The sequence below is a fragment of the Chrysemys picta genome, chromosome 10 (genome assembly GCF_011386835.1).
Source record: "Chrysemys picta bellii isolate R12L10 chromosome 10, ASM1138683v2, whole genome shotgun sequence".
NCBI lineage: Eukaryota > Metazoa > Chordata > Testudines > Emydidae > Chrysemys > Chrysemys picta.
The window spans coordinates 6,210,361-6,232,549 of record NC_088800.1 but is presented as its reverse complement, the minus strand read 5'-3'; the positions used below and the strand labels follow the sequence as shown (position 1 = coordinate 6,232,549).

At 46.7% G+C, this 22,189-nt stretch overlaps 1 protein-coding gene across 1 annotated transcript; it reads left to right on the top strand.

Annotated features, from left to right (window-relative positions):
* Nucleotides 1–427: 427 nt before the first annotated feature.
* SLC24A1 (solute carrier family 24 member 1) lies at nt 428–20,203 on the top strand. Its single transcript, XM_065559192.1, has 9 exons — nt 428–556; nt 2,249–3,341; nt 5,451–5,513; nt 6,281–6,389; nt 12,534–12,646; nt 13,578–13,778; nt 15,119–15,208; nt 16,421–16,587; nt 19,769–20,203. The coding sequence occupies exons 2-9, from the start codon at nt 2,337–2,339 to the stop codon at nt 20,016–20,018; spliced, it is 1,998 nt and encodes a 665-aa protein (XP_065415264.1). The 5' UTR covers nt 428–556; nt 2,249–2,336; the 3' UTR covers nt 20,019–20,203.
* Nucleotides 20,204–22,189: the final 1,986 nt, after the last annotated feature.

Genomic DNA, 22,189 nt, shown 5'->3' with positions numbered 1-22,189 from the left:
GCAATGCTTCATTAAAATGAAACTGTGCACAAAGCCACCTGCTAATGGCAAGTACCTCAGAGGGAGATCCACAACTGGTGTAAATTATCATAGCTTCCTTGAAGCCAAGGGAACTATGACAGTTTATGGCAACCGAGGCTCTGTCCCCAGAAGTCTGCCATTGGAAAGATCGGTAGCATCTTACTATCTCAGGGTTGTTGCTGTTATTGTGTGTTTCATTGCGGGGATTATCTCCTGCTCTGAAACTGAGAACATCCCATAGTCTAAGACAAAGATATTTGCTTCAGAGATAGTCCCGAACCTATAAAATACTATTTAATCTTCTTACAGGCTGCAGGTATTAAACTGGATTGTCTATTCCTCCAGCAATATGCCCTTCACACCTGACCCTGTCTCTTATCAGAATTCAGCTGGGAGAGACCTAACAAAAATGGGATAATTTTCTGCTGCTTCTACCCATAACTCATCTCCTTTCTGGGTGCTACATGTCAAAGAAGCCTCCAGCACTACATGTTAGCAATGGAACCTCAGTTCCTCTTGAACATCATTTTTGAAGGTAAGCTTGGAGCTTCATATGATTGCCTGAGAGATCTCTATTAGATAAGACAGTCTGATCACAAGGTAAAGGAATGGGTTTGAATAATACTGGTAAGAGAAAATACTCTGCTTATAAAAGAATATTAAAATGGTGTTCAGTCAATGAGACTGGAAAAACAAGGGCTAGATCCTCAGAACGTATTAAAGTCATTGAGCTGTAACAATTTCCATCACCTGATGATCTGCCCTTTACATGCAAAAGTTGTTTAGGTAGCTCGTTTTGGAGAGGAGAAGGAAATGGTTGTGTTTAAATAAGGGTTTATTTCATGTATCTTTTTCTGTTCTCTATTTTTCTTCTCTTTCTTTTATTTTGCTTTTTTTGTTGTGTTATGAAGGGTGACTTAATTTCCTTTACTTCTATACACTTTATTGAAGAATACAGCTGACTGTACCATTACATGCCTATAGTTAAGGTATGCACATGCACGGGTACTTTTTAGACACCAGGAATAGGATTTATATGATCGACCTCTCTCTCTCTCTCTCTCTGTAGTCCCCCATCACTGGAGTCTCTGAGCACCTCCCAAGTATTTAAAACAGAGATAGCAACATCTGCACCTGTCCCTTCCTTTCCCCTAGTTAGAAATCTAAGTTGATTAGCTTATGGCGTTTTAAATATGAGAGTACGTGGGCTTGAAGAACAACTTAGTGAATGGCTTAGAGTTGTGTTCTATTTATATCCTCTTCTCATTTAATATAATAATCCCATTCTGAAAATACTGTGTTCAAAATAATAGTTTATGATACAATACACCAACTCCAGACCGCAAGGTGAATGCTATTCACCCCCACATCAATGTTTCTGTACTGCCATAGCCCAGGTCTCTGTTGCTTTGGTATTTACAATTTGGCTCCCTCTGTAAGTACGGAAGATACGCTAATTATCCCCAAACAGACAGTGTGATAACTATTCCACTTTGCCAGTCCTAATTTGGACAGTAGGTTTGAAGAGGTGTAGCCATAGTAACATATGAATGTTCAGCACTTTTGTTTTTACTATAGCCAGGCCTTGCCTTCTGCTTTTCTCAAACAAAGCAAACATAGAAATCACCTTTTGCTTGGTTTGTATCTTGTGAGAGTGCAAACATTGGGGAGCTGTGGAGTGGCACTAGCTCGGAGATATTAGAGCAATTGCCAGGTACATTTCCAGCAACGTGTCAAGCTTATATAGGTAAGTAACTGGCCTGTATGTAGAGTGGATTTAACATGTTGGGTTCCTCCTTAGTACTTAATCTTCTATAGTGATTTAGACTGTAAGTAAGCTCCTTGGGGCAGGGACCATGTTGACTTATATGCTTATAAAGCACTGAGCAGAGTGCTACAAACTATCCGTTGGACCCAAATCAAAACCCAGATCTGAAGAACCCTGAGCTTTGTGGGTCGAAGTGATGGGGGAGAGCAGAATTCAGATACAGAGCTGAATGTTGTGGCTGGCTCATCTCCGTAATGAGCCAAACCGAAATGCCAGATCTGTACAGCCCCAAACTTTGGGAAATGAGGGGGTTGAAAGCTGGATCTAGATCTGAATTTGCCAGTTTGGGCCCATCTTGTATAATGCAAACATAATGCCAGTTAATAATGGGTTGAGTTGAGTTAGGTGACAGGAGATCCTTGCACTATGTGTTTCACATTAAAACTTCTTCTTTTTTAGGATTCTACACTTTTTGTAGCATGCAGTTCCGGTCCTGTTGAGATCCCCACATCTAGGAGCAGCAAGAAACTCCCAATGATAGGTGTAAATGCAGTTTGGTGACCAGGAGAAGTCTCCATTGGCTCCAGGAACATTGATCAGATTCGTGAGCATTCGGGAAATGCATGTACCACTGAGGAGAAGGCTTCAGAGGAATCGGGTTCTTTTCCTATTGGCCATGGTGTTGGCTTTTTCCATCTATCAGCTTCTCTGTGGCCCTAAAATTCATTCAGCACCTTGGACAGCATCTCAGCCTGAGGACCAAGTGAAAGTGACCACCAGGGACCTTTCCAGCAACAAAGCCGTTGCAGCGGACAATGGAACAACAGCATCCAAGATAAGGCATTGTGTATATGTGGACCCTACGCCAACCATGCCCATCACATCATCAGCAAATGCAACCCCACCCCTAGGAAGTGTCAATCTGACCCACCTGGATGAAGAGGGAAGTTACCCAACACCCCCCTCCCACGGAGAATACCCTGAAGACCTTTTTAGCTTGGAGGAGCGCAGGAAAGGGTGGGTCATACTTCACATCTTTGGCATGATGTATGTGTTTGTGGCCTTGGCCATAGTGTGTGATGAATATTTTGTCCCCGCCTTGGATGTAATCACGGAGAAATTGCAGATCTCCGATGATGTGGCAGGGGCCACCTTCATGGCAGCAGGCGGATCAGCACCAGAACTCTTCACCTCTCTCATAGGTGTCTTCATCTCACACAGCAACGTGGGCATTGGCACCATTGTAGGCTCAGCGGTGTTTAATATTCTTTTTGTCATTGGCACCTGTGCCCTTTTCTCGAGGGAGATACTCCACCTGACCTGGTGGCCCTTGTTTAGAGACGTCTCGTTCTACATTCTAGACTTACTGATGCTCATCCTGTTTTTCTTAGACAGCTTCATTGTTTGGTGGGAAAGCATCCTTTTGTTGAGTGCCTACATCCTCTATGTGCTCACCATGAAATGGAACGTTCACTTAGAACAATGGGTGAAGGAACAGGTGAACAAGACAAGAAATCCCGTGAAGGTAGCCGCTTCTGAAGACACAAAGAAGGTTAGTGTCCTCGTTGTTTTGTTGCCTCGTTGGGAGTATTTGTTCTCACTTAAAGCACAAGGAAAGGTTGAGCCTCCTTGGGAAAGGGTGCATGAGACCAACCTAATCAATCCTTTCAAAACTACAACGGTTGGTTAAGACAATTGCTTTACTTACTGATGATTGTTAAAAGGTGAGGGAATGTAATCTAAATATTAGGAAGTGAGGGGGAAATCAAGGAAAAGTCCATAATCCATTCAAAGGGGGCTCAACTGTAGAACAACTCAGACTGTATCCATTAGGTGCACCTCTGCATTTTCAGAGAGATGTATGGGATTTTCCACTCAGCTGTCATTAGTGGGAACTAGATGATTCAGTCCCATTCAGTGGTGGAGATTCAGGGCCTACATTAGCAGTCGGGAACCATAGAAGACACATTGGCTTGAAATGTGCATTCTAGGAGCTAACAGGAGCATTTCTTTGGTTGTTTGAATCTAAACAATATAAGGATCACAACCCTTCCCATTCACCTATCAGGCTAGATCAGGGGTGGGCCACATCTGGGTGGGGAAATTGTATGCGGGGCCATGAATGTAGGGTTGGGGCAGGCGGTTGGGGTACAGGAGGGGTGTAGGTTGCGGCAGGGGCCTCAGGGCAGGGAGTTGGGGTGCAGGAGAGGTGCAGGCTCCTGCCTGGTGCCGCTTACCTCAAGTGGCTCCAGGGTGGCAGCGGCGTGCAGTGGAGCTAAGGCAGGCTTGCTGTCTGCCCTGGCCCTGTGCCGTTCCCGGAAGCGTTCAGCATGTCTGGCAGTGGCTCCTGGAGGTGGTTCATTCGCGGCTTTGCCGCGTGCTGCCCTCGCCTGCGGGTACCACCCCCAAAGCTCCCATTGGCCACAGTTCCCCATTCCCGGCCAATGGGAGCTGTGTGGGACGGTGCCTGCAGGCGAGGGCAGCGCATGGAGCCCTCTGCCTCCCCAGGGGCCACAGGAATGTGGTGCCGGGCGCTTCCGGGAGTGGCGCGGGGCCAGGGCAGGCAGGGAGTCTGCCTTAGCCCCACTGCGCCACGGGGCTGGCAATCCCACGGGCCGGATTGGAAGCCCCGATGGGCTGTAGTTTGCCCTCCCCTGGGCTAGATGCTGAGCACTCAAGGCTACTGACTCCTGTGGTATATGAAAGCTATGTGTAATTGTGGTGTCATCGCACCTTTTCTGTACAGAATTCGAAAAGGGACCAAAGAATGATACCGAAAGGGATGAGTGGCACAGAGAGCGCTCCACGTAAATCAGGAGACATGTGCGCAAATACTGCAAGACAACCTGATCTAATGGGGAACAGAGTTTTTCTAAGGAGTTTTGCCACTTTCTTGAACTGTGGATCTCCAAGCCCCTCTTGCTCCCCTAAAAGAAGCTGAACAAAGGGAGCAAGAGGGGGCTGGAGATCCATGGTTTGAGGGTGGGTCAGTGTGGGGCCCAGGAGCTGCCAGTCCATGAATTATGCTCCCCTCTGAACATGGCAGATTTCCCATAGGAAACCCCTATGGAACCTCAGCTGCGTGCATACATCGATACACACACCATGGTCAACAGCAAGAATCAAACATGGGGTCTTCTGCACCCAAGGCCCAGGCCCCTGCACTTTGAACTAAGGGAGAATTCTAGCTGTGAGACAGCAGACAACAGTATAGGTGCTGGAACCAGCCATGAGCAAGAAATGTGATCCCAGACTCCATGTGTGGAAGGCAATGCTGCACAGAGCAGGGTTAACCCCCTCTGCACCGGCTCTCCCTCTCAGAAGATGGGTAAGGCATAGATGCTGCGGACAGAGACAGTGTTATCCAACTCCTCAGGAAGCACTGCAGAAGGGGAGGCCATCCTGGGTCTGGCACAAGATCCATATGACTGTGTTTTATCTTGCTCACAGACCCTGGGGATCTATACGGTTTCCAGGCCACTCCCTCTACTCCTCTATGTGGCCGCGAGTTCCTCCCATTGAGGCAAGTGTGTGACTCCAGTTCTGTGAGCAAACCTCATAGACAGAGATTTGTAGACACTTCCATGCAAGGGCAGCGTCCGTGCAGGTTGATGAAGAACTAATGGCATTCCCACAATTTTATATTCTTGTTTCCATGTAGCAAGGCAATGGGTCAGTTGCAAGGGATGGAGCAAAGCACTCAGACGACAGCAAGAGACTGGAGGTAAGTGGATATAATAGTCTGTGCAACACTATATGGATCTGGATGTATTGCAACTGGAACCAGCCCTGAATTTAAATAGATGCACCCAGCAGAAACCATTCTGTTGGTCAGGAAAGGAAAGGACACAAACTCCTTTCAGGATGTGTCCTCTTCTCGGTGTAAGGAAATACGAACCAAATCCTGCCTTTGTGAACAGGAGCAGCCATGGGCATTGAGCAAATGGAAACTGAGGCAGAAACTGGCTTGTTGTCTCAGGATAGCCCAGTGCTGTAATCTGATGCTACTCTTGGGGATACGGGGAACTTGATCAGAGAGGCAGGCTTAGTCAGATTCTCAGTCCACTTCCGAGCAGACAAAAGTCCACAATAGATAAACCACCATAACTGGAACTAAGGCCCCAAGCCAGCCAACAGCTTAAGCATGTGCTCAACTTTAAGCATATGCTTTGCTGGATCAGGGCCTAATTTAGGAACCTCCTTGTTGGCAGTCTCTGGAGAGAGGCCATGGATAGGCTCTGGAGACTGAACTCCTCTCTCTTCCCTGGAGCTGGCTGAGACACATTAGTGAGGCAGGGCTGGGAAACCTGCATTGCTGCTGCCTGTCCTGGCCCTGCTGATTGGCTCGGGGACATCAGTCTCCTGGGGCGTCAATCCCGCTTTCACCAGGACTAAAAGACAGTAATGAAGGACAGGAATAGTCTGACTGTGGGGAAATAGCGAAGGGGCCTGGGATTAATGGCTGTGTTGTACGTTCACCCTGTTCTACAGCTCATGCCATCCTTACCGCAAGGAGGCAGCTCGGCCTCTCTGCACAACAGCCACATGCGCACCACCATCTTCCAGCTCATGATCCGCACCCTGGACCCCCTGGCCGAAGGTGAGCTAATGCCCCACCTCTGTGTGATTAGACACTGTTCTGTAGCCTGGATGCAGGCAACGCTCACGGCGATAGACACAGGTCCTTGGCTGGGGAAAATCCATTCAAATCAGTTTGGCTATTCCAGTTTACAGCAGCTGAGGAGCTGAGCCGCAGCAGAGTGTGCATATGATTATTTCAGAACGGGAGTCCTCTCTCTGATCCAGGGCCCTGTGCCTGGGGGAAATGGCACTCCATTTCTGATGTGCTAGGGGAGCTGTTATTAAACAACAAAAACCACCCAGACTCATTAAACATACCTGGGAAGAGGCAAGCAAGGACAAATTCAGCAGATCTGTTGTGGCTGTGGCGCTGAACAGTTTCCCCAGCCGATGAAGGATGACGGGTCACATAAAAATGCACCTTTCCAAGCTGATGTTTAATGGCGCCGTGAATTTTAGCCAGATGTTTTCTTTTCACCAGGCTATAAAATAAGCAATGTAGAGATTGCTGAGGGTAAATCTGACATCGATGTGCTTTGGAAGGCTGAGCGCTCTTACTTTGGTAACACACAACTCTCTTAAAATTACAACCCTAACCCGAGGCCTTCGGTTCTTACTGAGGTCAACTTGCTTCCAACCAGCATGCAACGTCTGGTGTTTTCCATATGATGCCAGCCTCTCCCCTTATGTTATGGAGGTGGCACCATAGTGCCCCAGGATTCCCAGTGGCTGTAGGCATGGTTTCAAAATGTTAATTAAAGTGCTAGCTAATTTTGCCTCTAATATATAATTGCAGCTATCTGGCATGCATAAAGTATTAAGATGAGAATTTACTTGATGTGTGAACTTCATGAAACAGTATCAGAAGTGATACTAACACCCACTTTTGATCTAGGGTTAATTAAGTACAGGGATATACATAATGTAAATTGATGGCAATCAACAGGTAATAGATAAGTGCAGACAATATCATTCGTATTTCCTTTGACCCCATGAACACTCCAGTGAATTAGTACACTTAACATTCCTTTGATATTCACACATAAGTTAATTGGCCTGTTGCTCTGACCTGAATGGGTCTGTCAGAATCACAGGCACAATAGAAAAAAGAATGCAGCTAAACAGATTAAACTAGCAATTGAAGAGAAAGAGATCACCAGTGACTTCAGGGGGTTTTCCTCTTGTTACACCGCAGCTGCATTTGGCCCTGTGAGCATTACAGCCAGGCAGGAGGAGGATGCAGAACACCAGAATCAGGGCTACCAGTTCTTTTCAATAGGCTCAGTAGGCCATGCTGATCTCCTGGCGTGGAATGTTTGAAGCCAATTCCAAAAGAGAAATATACAAGAAATTAACAAACCAGGAGGGCGGGATAGCTGACATGGATCTTCTAGTAGTTGTTAGGCTGCTGAAATGCACAGGCTGACACAAGTTACCTGCCACCTTGTATAACTGATAGCTTCTCCATGAGAGACAAAGCTCAGATTCATGGGTAACTTGCAAACAATAGTGCCACATGTGCTGAAGGGAAGAAAGAAGCTGCCACCTGGAATGGAGAAAACAAACCATTCTGCAGCGGGTTGGTTTATTGCTTTGCTATAGGAAACCATACCGCTAGCCATCAGCAGAGAGGAATCAGTCTGGGAAGGATCAATAACATAGGTGAAGATCACCGTATTTTCCCAACAGCGTCTTTCTCACAAGTAAGGCTCCTGGATTGGACTATGGGTTTATGGAGGATTTACTGAATTTAACCGGCCCCCACTGTTCAGTTACTTTGGATTATTCAGGGCCTAGTGAGGTATCTTGATAGCCCACCTCGATTAGTGTGTTCCCTGCCCCCCCCCAAATACTGCCAAAGCCTTAACTCCGCGAGGAGTCCTGAACGCGGGCAGCGTGAACAGCACTGCCAGGATAAATGGGGGCAAGGCGATGGTGGAGCGAAGCTGCTGAATAAGCCAGAGCACTGACAGAGACTTAACCTACAACTACCCTTTCTCCCTGCACCAGCCTTCAGGTGATGCAGCCTCCTCGGCCAATGACAGCCCCCCCTTGGAACGCATGTCAGGAGAATTAATGTCCCACTTTCAAATCACTGAGGCTGATCGCATGCAAACTGGCCAGTGGCCAGTCAGGCCTGAAGCTAATGAGTTTATCTTGATCGAGAGATGCCCTCACATTCCACTCCTAGAGGACTCCATAGCTTTAGCTCAGGCAAGGGCAGGGAGCCAACAGCTTAGTCCCGTTCAGGGCTGGGGCCTGGCTGCCCTGATCCAACCCCTCTGCAACGCAAGTGCTTTATCTCCACTAGCAGCCGGGAGAGTGTCAGGGAGACAGGGTGGTCTAGTGGTTAGAGAGCAAGACTGAGCATTTGCCACAGCACCCAGCTGTTTGCATCTGTGCACAGCAATGGGGGAGCTCAGTCTTGGAGCCTCCCATACCCACTCTGCACAGGGTTAAATGACAATACAAGGGGGAAGGCCGCAGGGAGTCTGGCTCTGAGCTCTGACTCATCCTTTCCCCATCTGTACCGGGGGGATGAGCGCTAGAGCGGGTTGGAAAACTAAAAACACAGGGCTTCAATTTTCCCAACTCCCCCCCCCCCCATCCCATTTCTCATTGAAATATCATTTGGCTAAAAATGCCCCAACCAACTCTGACATCCAGCTGCCTGTGTCAGGTGCTATGAGATCGTGGCCTGAGACACTAGTGTTGCCTGATTTATGGATTCTGTATTAATTATACTGATTACTTCAGAATTCCCAGTTAACACTCAGATAGGTTCTTGTCCCAAGATTAGGCCCAGTATTATTAAAATGACTGTTCACAACACTCACCCTTAGGAAACCCTTCTGTATTTGTGATCAGTAGTGAGAGATAATATCGGATGAGCATGTGAGCAACCCTATCCTCTCACCATCCCCTGCACAACAACCTGAAATGTTAATCAGTCCCCTCCACCCTCAAAACCTCTCACCGGAACTTAGTGGTGCTTTCAACCCAGGCTGGCTGCCCCATCCTGGGATCTAGCCTAGATCCCACGTGCTGCTCTCACTGGGGCTAGTAACCTCCCCACTTTGGTAAACCACTCAAATGCTGATAGTCCTCCAATGCCTTCCCACAATGCCCAGTGTGCCCGGAAGGACAGCCAGGTTCTCCCACAATTCATGGGGAAAGAATTATAGAGCAGCTCAGCTTACTGCAAAGAACCCGGGGCTGTACCCCCAGCCACCCTAGCACCACACGGGGGAGCGCAGTGCCCGTGAGCACACGGTAACTCAAGGAGGAGGCTTTGTGGTGTGGCTGCTCACAACTGGGCCAGGCCAATCCACAAGCCAATGACACGAGTTAACACTGCAGTGACGAGGGGCCTAACAGGGACTCAGAGGAGTTTGTCGTCTTTGTGATCAATGAAATGTAAAGAGCATTTTTCATCCCAGGCCCTGGGTTTGCCAGGCTACAGGCACACTGGCCAAACCTCATCTCCAGTCACATGACAGGAGGAGGAGCTGCTTTAGTTTTCATGTAATCAAAAACTGAGCAAAGTCAGCACTACTCAGGTAACAACAGCATCTTACCTCAAAATGCCTTCCTTCAATGCTGCAGAGCGAGCGGATGCGGAATATCGGCCATGCTGATGCACTGGAAGGAACGCCGTGCTCCCTTTCCCCCCACACGTCTTATCTAGACTTTCTTTCAAAGCTGGTTATTTTAGATTTCAAGCAAACCACGCTTTAAGAGCTCAGGGATAATTACTGAAGTGCTAACTGCCTGGAGACTACAGTATAACAATCCTGGTCAGCTAGCTATGCTCTAGAGCTGAAAACTCCTTGGGTCTCAGGTTTGGCTGCAGCCCATACTACAAGGCTCATTGGGTGGGAGTTAATTCCTTACACCTGATGACAGGCCTGTCCCTCTTTTCATTCACAGCAAAGTTTAAAGACAAGCTTGACATCATGAGCAACTTGGCCACGGGCAAACTAGGTTCTCAGGTCAGACAAGGAGTGAAACCGGAAGGTGAGCTCAAGGCAAGCTGCGCCCTTTGCCTGTAGAGTCCTTTTGCTTTGCACTGTACTTGCTCACCCCACCAGCGCTGCAGGTCCGGGGCTGCCCATGAAACGTAGCCGTGCAACACACGTTTCCACGCCGTGAGCACTGATCACATGCAGCTGTCTGTGCAAAAGCAGCCGCAAACGCTCGGGATATAGACCGGCACCAAGAGCTGGCAAGCAAGTTAATTCCTGCCGAGCCCTGGGAGTGCATTAGTGAAATAAGCATCCAAATGGAAATGGCCGGGATGAGACGGGCTATTCAATCAGAAGGGCAGAGTGTGCCATTACATTCAGCAGCTGGATGCTGTCGCGTCACTAAGACACCGGTGGGGGTGGAGGGGCTGCAAATGGGATTTGTTCTTTAAAACGAACAAAAGAGCCTTAGCCTGGGAGCTGGGTCTGACTCCTCGACTGGCACATGGCAGCGTGACTGAGGGGGCACACAGTAAGAAATGTCCCGTGCGATTGTCTTCTGAATAGTTGCTGGCTTTAGCTACACCTCTACCCCGATAGAACGCGACCTGATATAACACGAATTCGGATATAAGGCGGTAAAGCAGTGCTCCGGGGGGGGCGGAGCTGCGCACTCCGGTGGATCAAAGCAGGTTCGATATAACGCGGTTTCACCTATACCACGGTCAGCTTTTTTGGCTGCCAAGGACAGTGTTCTATCGAGGTAGAGGTGTATTTCAGTAGTGATTCGTAGGCTGCTTGAGCTAAGACTTGTAGAGGAGGTCGCTGTCCAGCGCTGCAACATGGATCTGTGCTATTCGTGGGGCTGGAGCCATCTGAAAGTGGATGGGTAAAATTCACACTGAAGTGCCCATCTCCGCAGGCACAGTGCTATACCACTAGAGTGCCCTGACCATGTAATAACATAGTTTGGTCTTGTCTGTGTAGATGAGGACCAAGCTGTGGTAAAGCCCTAAATGAAGATCTGGGAACATATCCTCAGCAAATTGTCATAGTTCCACTGACTTACCCCAGGTGAGGCGCTGCCCCCTACAGGATCTTTCCTGTATAGATGGGCCTAGGCTACATCCTCTCCATGTTACCAAACTGTGCTATATCCTCGGGCCAGATGTTTTCGAAGTCCCACTTCTGTGCATCACATTATGCAACCCCCCAAATAGCACATGCCAAGGAGAGCTTCTGAAAACCTGACCTCACATTTGTACAAGGTTGTAAAAACAGGCTCACTATGACTATTATAAGGGAATTAGGTTCAGCCTGCACAGCTCAGGCCAAACCATCCTACAATACTAGTCTAGGTATGATCCTGTTATAACATGATCCCCTGACCTGGGAGATTTGGCTATATAGATGGGCCCGTATTTGCTAAGCCACATTACAGCAGCATGTCAAGATCCTATTCTCTCTGACTCAACGCCCCTCTTCCCGCCACTATCCAGTATCCATGGTCCAGCACTGTTCGGAGCGGCTGTTTTCAGGTTTCTCTTGCTTTCGGTTACAGGGGTTAATTACGTTCCTGGAGGGACCAGCACAGAGGAGTCTGGGGATTTTTTCCTTTGTGGTATCGGGTGTCAGCACTTTTCTCTTTGGACATGTGCCCGGTGATTAGGGATTAAAGTCTGGCAGACAGAACAGTCGTTTCTGAGAAAACTTGAACACCACCAGCCCCTAGAGAATGCCCCCGTCATGGTGGAAAGAAGGAAACAGAGCCCTGCCTCCTGCCTGGTTGTTGAGGCTGGCTTTAATAGAATTCTCAAACTCTGTGTCCATTAGCGATCAGCCAATCAGCACTCCGTCCCCTCGCTAGATCTGCCTTTAGCCACGTGGGGATTACATAAGTGATGCCCCAGCACAAAGACGCGAGGCAAAGCTGCTGCAACAACCTTACGTCTAAGGTGAGCGGGTCTGATTGTGCCCTGCTTTTGCTGGCCAGACTCTATAACTGGGGTGTAGCTGTAGGATAATCAGGGGGAACAAACAATAGATTGACCTTCCAACCCTTCAGAAGAGCTTGCTTTGCACTGCTCCAGTTTATGGGGTCAGAAACGTAAATGTTTCGCACTCTCAAGCTCCCTGCTGATGCGGGGAGGTCATCTCTTACTGCTGGGCCCAGCGCTCTCTCTTATCCTTTCAAGCAGAGAACAAAGCGGAAGCAGAATTAGCAACCACCGTTCAAGTAACGCCTGCCAGCGACTCCAACCTCAGCGTGGTGGAGGATGAACACAATGTGGACACACCGCCTGGCGGGCAGGTATTGTGAATTGCAGCCACGTGGAACAAGAGCTCAGCCCAGGCCAAACCCTCAGTGCCGTGTCCAGTGAAAGAGGGCACAACCCAACTCAAGTCATTAGCCACTCTAAATAGACCGTCCTTGTAGTAACAAGTTATCTTGAGTGGCAACAGAGAGCGCTAACACGAGTAACTAGTTAGACCCAGTCAGCTAAGACCCCAAAATGCTCCTTCTAGTCAAATCCAGGCTCAGAGGTACTACAGCAGCGGACTGTGGTAGCCTTACGTAGTATACTGCTTTACTCCTCAAGTTGTCCCATGGATTTCGGTGAGACTGCTCTAGGAGTAAGTGGAAATGAGGGTATCACGATCTGTGTAAACTGGTTAGAGCAAAGACTGTGTCGTCCTCTCTGGCAGTTCTTTTTGTTTTAATGATATGTGCCCTGACCCAGGGAAGGGATGGTGGCCCCTTTAAAGAGATGAGGATAGTTTGCTGTGTTGAAGACCTGGTGGTTTGAAAGCCAGATAACATGTATTGTCTGTGTGTGTCCAGTGCCCAACACAATGGGGTCCTGATCCGTGACCAGGGCCTCTGGGCACTACTGCAAAACACATACTTAAGATATTCAGGAGTCTGACTGCAGCCTCGCTGGGCGCCTGCACTGAGATAGGATCGTTCACAATGTGGTCACGTAATAGTGACCTGGGGGACGGACTGTTCTGCAAATATTTACAAATGGGATCATCAAAAACTAGATCTCTGCCCTGGGGGACAGGAACACACAGTCATCCACAGCTGTGTGTGTGTGAATGCACACACACACACACACACACACACACACACACACACACACACACACACACACACACACACACACACGCGTCAATGCAGCCTTCTAATGCAGTTGTTTCAAAATGTGTTTGGGGGGGTTGGTTGTTTTTTTGGGTCACAGCTCTCTCCGGATATACAAGGCAGCAGCTCTGAGGAGGAGGAAGATTGTGATGAGGAGAGTGAGGATGAAGATGAGGGGGAAGAAAATGATGAACCGTTATCCCTCGAATGGCCAGAGACCCGGAGAAAACAAGCTCTTTACCTTTTCCTGCTGCCCGTGGTGTTCCCTCTCTGGCTCACTGTGCCCGACGTTAGGAACCCAGTAAGATTTTACTTTCTTTATGCCACTGCGATGGATAAAGCTTTATTAGCAACAGAGCCACGGGGTCTCTATTTTCCCCATAGATTGCTCGGGCCTCTACGTACCTACTTCCCACTGATGGTGGTGGGAGCTGGAGCCCCTGTTCTGGGACGGGGGTTGCTCTCAAAGGTGAGAAGTAACAGAAAGCAGGTATTCTTCTTTACCTTGCCCTGAATTTTACAAGGCAAAACCAGCCGGCAATGGCTAATAGCGAGTAGCAGAGACTCCTCTAGGAAACCGCAGCGGCTGTGTCAGTCCCAGATTTGATAGGACAGAAACACCACTGCAGCTGGGACTCTCAGCTAGCAGAGGCAGAAGAGAGGCTAACAACAGAACGAGCCCAGAGCCTGAGCTACCCTCTGTCCTCGCCAAGGAGTTTGTTCATGTTGCGAGGGAGGCAGATTGGCAGGGAAGCGTGGGCTGCTTTGCACTGGTGCTGCGTTCGTTATACCTGTTCAGAGCTAGAAAACGTCCCGCCCCACGTCAGCACTTTTTTTTTTTTTAAAGCAAACACTGAAAAATGTAAAGAAGAAATAAACAAAAATTGTTTGTGTGCCTGTGTAGCACTGGCCATAGAGTACATTAACCGATAGGAGACTGACTTACTACACACTACTGCTGTCTAGATCCAGGGCATTTCATTAGCAGCGTTTAGTCATAGCACCTAGTGGCATTGGTTACATCAAACATTTCTCTACTAAAGCGGTTCTCAAACTTCACTGCATCTGCCACCCCCTTCTGACAACAAAAATTACTACACGGCCCCAGGAGCCCGCTCGAATCCCACCACCTCATGCGGGGGGACTGAAACCCGAGCCCCGCCCCTGGCAGGGTGGGGGCAAAGCTGAAGCCCAAGGGCTTCAACCCCAGGCCTGTAACCTGAGCCACCAGCCTTGGCGACCCCATTAAAACAGGGTCGCGACCCACTTTGGGGTCCCGACCCACAGTTTGAGAACCGCTGCTCTACTACATGGCTGCAGGCCATTAGCAATGAGGGTGAAGTCTGTCCACTGAACAGTGACGTGACAGGACGCAAGGGCCTCTGCAAAAAATACTGGCAGTGGGATGAAACGCAATAAAATAGCGTGGACTGAAAACTAAGCACAGTGCAGCTTGTTTTAAGCAGCCACCCAAGGTATCAGCAAAAACTGGGCACCTAGTAGAGGTGTGAAAAATCAAACAAAATGATACCAGAGACTATGGGCCATGTTAAAATAATTGCCTGAGGTGAAGTGATGGAGGGTGGATCAGGCTGTTGGGAAGATCAGACTCCTAATCGTTTTCAAACTTGCTTTGAACAGAGGTCTAGAAACTTCTTTGCCATCACATTTCTAGGAGCCATCATCTGGATTGCAGCATTTTCCTACCTCATGGTGTGGTGGGCACATCAGGTAAGAGGTTCTTTTTCTATCTAGAAACAAAGAGTGGTTCAAAAAACAAGTAGAGGGGGAAAATGCCCCACTGTGGCAGACACCTTTGGCCTGGTCTACACCTACAAATTAAATAGACCTAGCGACATGGCTAGGGCTGTGAAAAATTTTGCACCCCGTGTGACACAATTAGGTCAGCCTATGAATTGTTCCACTGACCTACCTTCCACCTTTTGGAGAGGTGGATTACATTGACGGAAGAACTCTTTCTGTCGATGTAGGAAGCGTCTATACTACAGTGGCAGCAGCACAGATGTGCTTTTGTAGTATAGATATTACCCTTTGTTTCCAATGACATTACAGATACTGCCATCCAATTAACGCCAGACATTTTGTTCTGGGAGAACCCAAGTGAGAATATTCAATTTCATCCTTTTTCATTTGACAAAGATTAATTCTTGCCCCCACCCCCAGTTTCTAAGGGAGTTTGTGCATCAGTGGAAGAAATGTCAAGTTGACAATTATCTTCATCGTCTTTTTATCAATGCATATTTCTATGGGGGACATAAGTGTTTGAACCTTATCTAATTAAATTTCTAAGAATATAGGGTCTGATATAGCATGGTGCTGAGTGCCCTTAATGCCCCTTGCCTTAATATCAATTTGCTATTCAAGGAGAGGTGAAAGGTTCTCAGCCCCTTGCAGGACTGGGGACTACAATATGTATTTGGTGATATACTGTACATCTATCTTATAGTTAATCAAACCACAAATCAACAGAAATTGTGGACACCAAACCACAGTACAGATGTCAATCAGCAAATGGGACTGTGTGTCTAACTAGGAAGACCACTCAGATAAAGAATTTATCATGATTTGGGCCAGTTTTAAAATTTGGAGAGGAAAGATAACGCCACATCTTCTGGAGATGTTCCAAGACAGAGGTGGGCTGTGCTGCAACTGAACACGCTCCCACTTGGTCTTGTCTCTGAGGCACAATTCTGCAGTTAGAAGGGGATAAAGGAAATAGATTTCCATTAAAGAAAATATTTCATATCAAAATAAGCTTTAGAATTAGGCCATCCTGTATCTTGAAAAGCAGAAATAGGCTGCAGCCTTTAAGGGGATTTCAAATAAAACCATAACCCAAATACAGCATCAAGCCTTCAGGAATGAAAAGGGTTAATTACATTCTTTGTTTCAAAACTAAGGACCATTGTTGCTGTTTATTAGGTTGGAGAAACAATTGGGATTTCGGAGGAAATTATGGGTTTAACAATCCTGGCAGCAGGGACTTCAATCCCTGACCTCATCACAAGCGTTATTGTTGCACGTAAAGGCCTGGGTGACATGGCTGTCTCCAGCTCTGTGGGCAGCAACATCTTTGACATCACTGTTGGGTAAGTACTAGCCACATGTTAAGAGTCATGTTTGAAGTAGAAAATGCTGCATTTCTATTCCAGTCTAAATCGGACTCGTTACTTTCGTGTTGGGTACAAACCAAATTAAAGGACAGCTGGACAATTAGTGACACACATTCATTTGAACAGATTTCTTTAGTTAACCTGACCTAAAGAGAGAGTTTATAACTAAAACCCAATGCCAGGTACTGCAGTATGGTGATAACTCAAGACTTTTTAAGTGGTATAAGTTTTTAGTCTAAACGGCTGTAGTGCCACTGAACATGAGTACGTGGTTTAAAATAAACAGCAGCAGCTTTAGCTGAAGATCTCAGCGTGCCTCAAAAACATTTAATCTTTCAGCACCAAGGTGTGAGAGACAGTGACAATGTCCCTCCTTTAACTGAGAATGTTTCCCTTTCTTAACTGACCTCTTTTAAAATTTAATTTGTGTTTAATGGTTTAGGGTAATGGGACTTGCATTGATCCTGTTACAGTTTGATGCATTTTTATATTATAAGATCTAGAGATCTGCTGCACGCAGCTGATATTGCTAATTTTAAAATCAGACATACTGTGGGACCCACTGAGTCGCTGTTTTTCCAAAATTAAATAGTTCTGTCATTTAAAAAAAATTAAAGGGGCTTGCGCATTTAGTGTAGTTTAGAGCATGACACAGCCCAGCGATAGTTTTTGATCAATATGTTTTACTAGCTCTTCTTTAGAGAAAAGTCTGAAAACACGACTGGAAAAGGAGGGTGCAGGGAAATCACTGCCTCCAGGGAGGATTTGGCAGTGAGGTATTTGCTCTGAGGCTTGTGCTCAAGGGCCTGCTCAGGCTGGATCTCAAGTGTGGAGATAACCTCTTTGCACGTGGTTACAAACTTCCCAGTGGGAAAAAAACCTGTGTTGCATTTTGTCCATGTCCTGCTCAGAATCAGTCTGCTAGCTCTCCTTCCGCAGCAGAGGAGGAGGTGTCCGAGTCAAAGGACAGATACCATCTATGACAGGCCCTTTTGCGGCTAGCCTTGCACAGGGCTTTGAGCCCCCTAGAAATTTCTCCTTTTGATTAGTCTCTTGTAGGCTCACACTTCCGCAGGCCAGGGGATGGGGATTCACTGCCAGTTTCCTGCCTCAAGCTGTGAGGAAGGGGTGCTGATTGTGAGCTCTGCTTCTATCCCCAAGGCACTTTGGACCCATGTCAGGATGTGGGGTGGGGCCAGAAGCCTTGTCCTTAAGGTCCTGAATTGCCCCAGGACTCCCCATCCTCCAGGCTGGCTGAATGAAGTCCTTAGAGCCGCTCCCTGTTCTGTTCCATGTCTCCTGGTCATGCTTTTCTGTGGTGGAGTCGCAGCTTCCTGGGGGGATACAGGTCCCAAGCTGCCTGTCCGACCCCAAGCTCCGTGCCCTAGCAGCCCTAGGGTCAGCTGGCTGACAACAGGCAGGGCATAATTTGCCCTCTGTAGAGCCTGTTAAAGCTGCCCAGGGCTGGCTCCAGCATTTCTGCCGCCCCAAGCAGCAAAAAAGAAAAAAAAGTCGCGATCGGCGGCGGCAATTGGAAAAAAAAAAAAGCCACGATCGGCGGCGGCAGTTCAGAGGCAGGTCCTTCGCTCCTAGAGGGAGTGAGGGACCTGCCAGCCCTGAATTGCTGCAGGTGCCGCCCCTCTCCCTTGGCTGCCCCAAGCACCTGCTTGTTAAGCTGTGCCTGGAGCCGGCCCTGAAGCTGCCTCACAAGATGGAGCCCCTTTTGGGGTCCGCTGGGAGCTTGCGCGGCTGCTCTGCCATCCCTGAAAGCTGGCAGAGGTGCTTGAGCCACATGCTGCTAAATACCTGGTCCAAGAGGAAGAGAGAACAAAGCAGGCTGCTACCGACTGCCCTAGAACAAACCCCGCAAAAGGCAAAGAAAAGGTCAGGAGCCCAGAGGCCCACCTCTGATTGCCCCGGGGACACAGAACTGGCAGCAGGCCAGATACAGGCTGTGCTACAGCTTTGAACTGCCGACAGGAAGGGAATAGCCCCTATGTAGCAGAAACGTGGGGGCCGCTGGACTGCAGAAACAGGAGCAAAGCCAGCCGCAGGACAGGAAACACCAGTTGCCAGTGGGCCCTGACCTGTCATTAAGAGCAGACGTATTGGGAAACTAGGTGGCTGGGCAGCACATGCAAGGCTGGAAGAGTACAGGTCAGCAGGAAAGCATACGGAGAGGAAGAGACACCTGAGACCAAGCACTAGAACAGCAGTTCTCAAACTGTGGGTCGGGGACCCCAAAGTGGGTCATGACCCCATTTTAATGGGGGCACCAGGGCTGGCTTAGACTTGCTGGGGCCCAGGAGCCCTGGGCATCGGGACTCAGGTTACAGGCCCCCTGCCTGGGGCTGAAGTCCTTGGGCTTCATGGCTTCAGCTTTGCCCCCCTCCCCGACCAGGGGCTCAGACTTCAGTCCCCCTTGCTGGGGTCACGTAGTAATTTTTATTGTCCAAAGAGGGTCGTGGTGCAATGAAGTTGGAGACCCCTGCCCTAGAGAAGCACATGTATGGGAGTAGGAGTCAGAGATGGACAGTAGAAAGAGAGCAGAGATGAAATGAGTGGCAAGAGAAGATGGTGGGATCAGGTTTCACTCCCCAAAGCAGGGCAGATCACATGTATTGCATTTCAGTTATGTTAGCAGCTAGTGTTGCTGCAGCAGGGATGTTTTGTGATAGACATGGGAGGGAAAGTGGTCCATTCATAGGAGGAAAAGTGGTCTGTGGAAGGTTATTAAGATGCAGCCCATGCTCTGAAGAAGTTTGAGCATGCCCCTCCCTAGGCTACACTGGGATCATCCAGTAGCAGTTTTTCAGAAGAGAAACAAAGATCTCTTAGCCTAATGCTCAGCATTTGGAGGTAGGAGATCCAAGTTTTGTCCCATCTGTCACAGGCTTCCAGTGTGACTCTACTCAAGACAAGCTCCAAGCCTGGATTCCTGAAAGGGATGAAAGCAGTCCAGAGTACTAGCCCAAAACTCAATTCCTAGGGTAGAAAGCAAGATAAGTCAGTTTTAGATAAAACAACTGAATGAAGATTGCACATGACGTTTTTCTGCATGGATCTTGATACCAATCGCTTTAGATCTATGTATAAAATTCAATTTTACATGAACTCCTCTAAGCATTCCTTTAAACTGCTTTTCCCTTACTTACAGCTTGCCAGTTCCTTGGTTCCTTTATTCGGTCTTCAATGGACTCAGCTCAGTTGCTGTCAGTAGTAATGGTTTGTTTTGTGCAATTGTTCTGCTTTTTCTCATGCTCTTGTTTGTGATCATCTCAATTGCTCTCTCTAAATGGAAAATGAACAAACTATTAGGGCTCACCATGTTTGCTCTTTACTTTGTATTTTTGATCATCAGTGTGATGCTAGAAGAGAGAATCATATCCTGCCCAATATCTGTCTGAGGCTTGGGTGTAACTACCATTTGGGCCGCACAAGACGATGTGATCCCATATACAGTATGTGTAAATGAACTTGAAAATGGGTTTAAGGTAGTTATATTTTACTTACTTAAACCAATTGTAAGCTTATTGAAAACTGTAAAAACTAAGCTTAGTGAAACTTAAATTCAAATAAAGATTTCTATTAATATATTTATATGCATTAATATATATTTAGGCCCCAATCCTGCAAAGACCCACACAGGTGTTTAAAATGTTATGCACGGCAAGTAGTCCTGTTTCATTTTATTAATTCAAGACCGAGGCTCTGCCCACTTGTAGTCATTAAAGATCCCAGGCAATTTTTGCAGGAGTCAGAGTATTATTAGTCTTTTGCGGAATCAGGGTCTAAATTATTAATGAAAGGGCCTGATCCTAAATCCACTGAAGTCAGTGGAGCTTTGTCAATGGGTGTGGGATCAGACCCTGATGGTGAAATTTAGCCCTGTGGAGAGAGCCAGTGTTGATCTTCTTACATCCCCAAAATAGGGCTTAAGTGGGATGTAAGTGTAGAACAGGCCTTGAGTTGGTCCCTCTAAACAGAGGGAAATTTCACCCTAAACTCTTTGGAGAAAGAGCAATAAACTGATTTCTGTGCTCAGTGGGAAAAGCATTTACCAGTTACACAGCAATCCTGAAGAATATGCACTTTGCCACATTATAATTAAGCATCTAATTCTGCAATGTGATCCCTAAACTCATGGTGAAGTCCTACATAAACTAGAGGGACTCCATGTGGATCTAAGAGTCCATTGGTACAGTTTGCTTTGCAGGATTCAGGGACTAGGAGAGCACACTGCAAACCAGTAAAAGATAAAGAGAACACGAAGTGAAACTGTTATAAAAAGAGGAAGCTGAAATGATCTTATATTGCTTTTCACCCCCTGAAAGTGACTGTATTCAACTCCTGTTAGCACTAATGTGTTTTGCATAATTGTGTCATATGAAGAAATGCTAATTGCCATCCACCATTATCAATTAGCATGTATGGTTTAAAGTTACCAATGCCTCAATTAAACCAGCAAAGTGATGAGAAACTATAGATGCTTCTGTCATTCTTAAACCATTTAATAAAATTTAAATGAGTATAACCATACTGAGAACTTTAGCTTTTTATTTACTTGTAAAACTTTGAACTTTTATTCTTTTGGATGAGACAAAAAGTTTATCATTGTGAACAGTGACCTATATATTTTAAATGAATTACAAAACAAAATAAACATCCAACAAACTGATGTTCTTTTTGGTAAATAAAATTTAAACGTTACATATTTACAAATCTACAACCATTCATTTAAAAAGTGCTGTTTGCAAACTAACAAAGTACCATTTTAAAATCCAGATGAGAATATTATTATATCTAGAAATACCCCCTCTCTGAAATTAAAATTTGTACCTTCCATTTGTTATAAACAATTTCTGCATGCAAAATCTTTGCCTTTCTTTCTTTGGGGTAGAAATCATTTCATTTGTCCGTGGAAATTTAAGAAATCATTTTATCATAACTGTACCAAGAGCAAACCTAATGGCAGTGGGCAGTATTTAACAGTCACAGAGAAAAATTTCCACTTCTAATAGCATCTCATTATTCCATTCCTAACAGTATTTCCCCCACCCCCTGCTGCTATGGTGGAACAAGAGAAAAGCATGGTATATATTGCACTGAAATGTAAAACACTTATTTAAAGTTAATGGAAAGAAGCACTATATAGCACACACAATATTTTACAATTTTTAAAATTGAAAATATATTCCAGAAGTACTAGAAAACATTCATCCTAGCAGTACTGGAAAACATAATCAAAATGCTTTTTTAATAAAGGACAGTGAAGGCTGAAAATTATTTCAATATTGGATTGTATGATGCTTAAAAACTTTCCACCTTCAGGATCTGCATTCTGACCACCACATTATAACAATCTGAATGAGGAGAATTTCTCATTCATCTAAAAATATATCAGTTTCTCAGATATCATTTTATATTTCACAAACGATCTGGAAAAAGGGATAAATAATGAGGTGGCAAGGTTTGTAGAGGATACAAAATTACTCAAGATAGTTAAGTCCAAAGCAGACTGCAAAGAGTTACAAAGGGATCTCACAAAACTGGGTGACTGGGAACAAAATGGCAGATG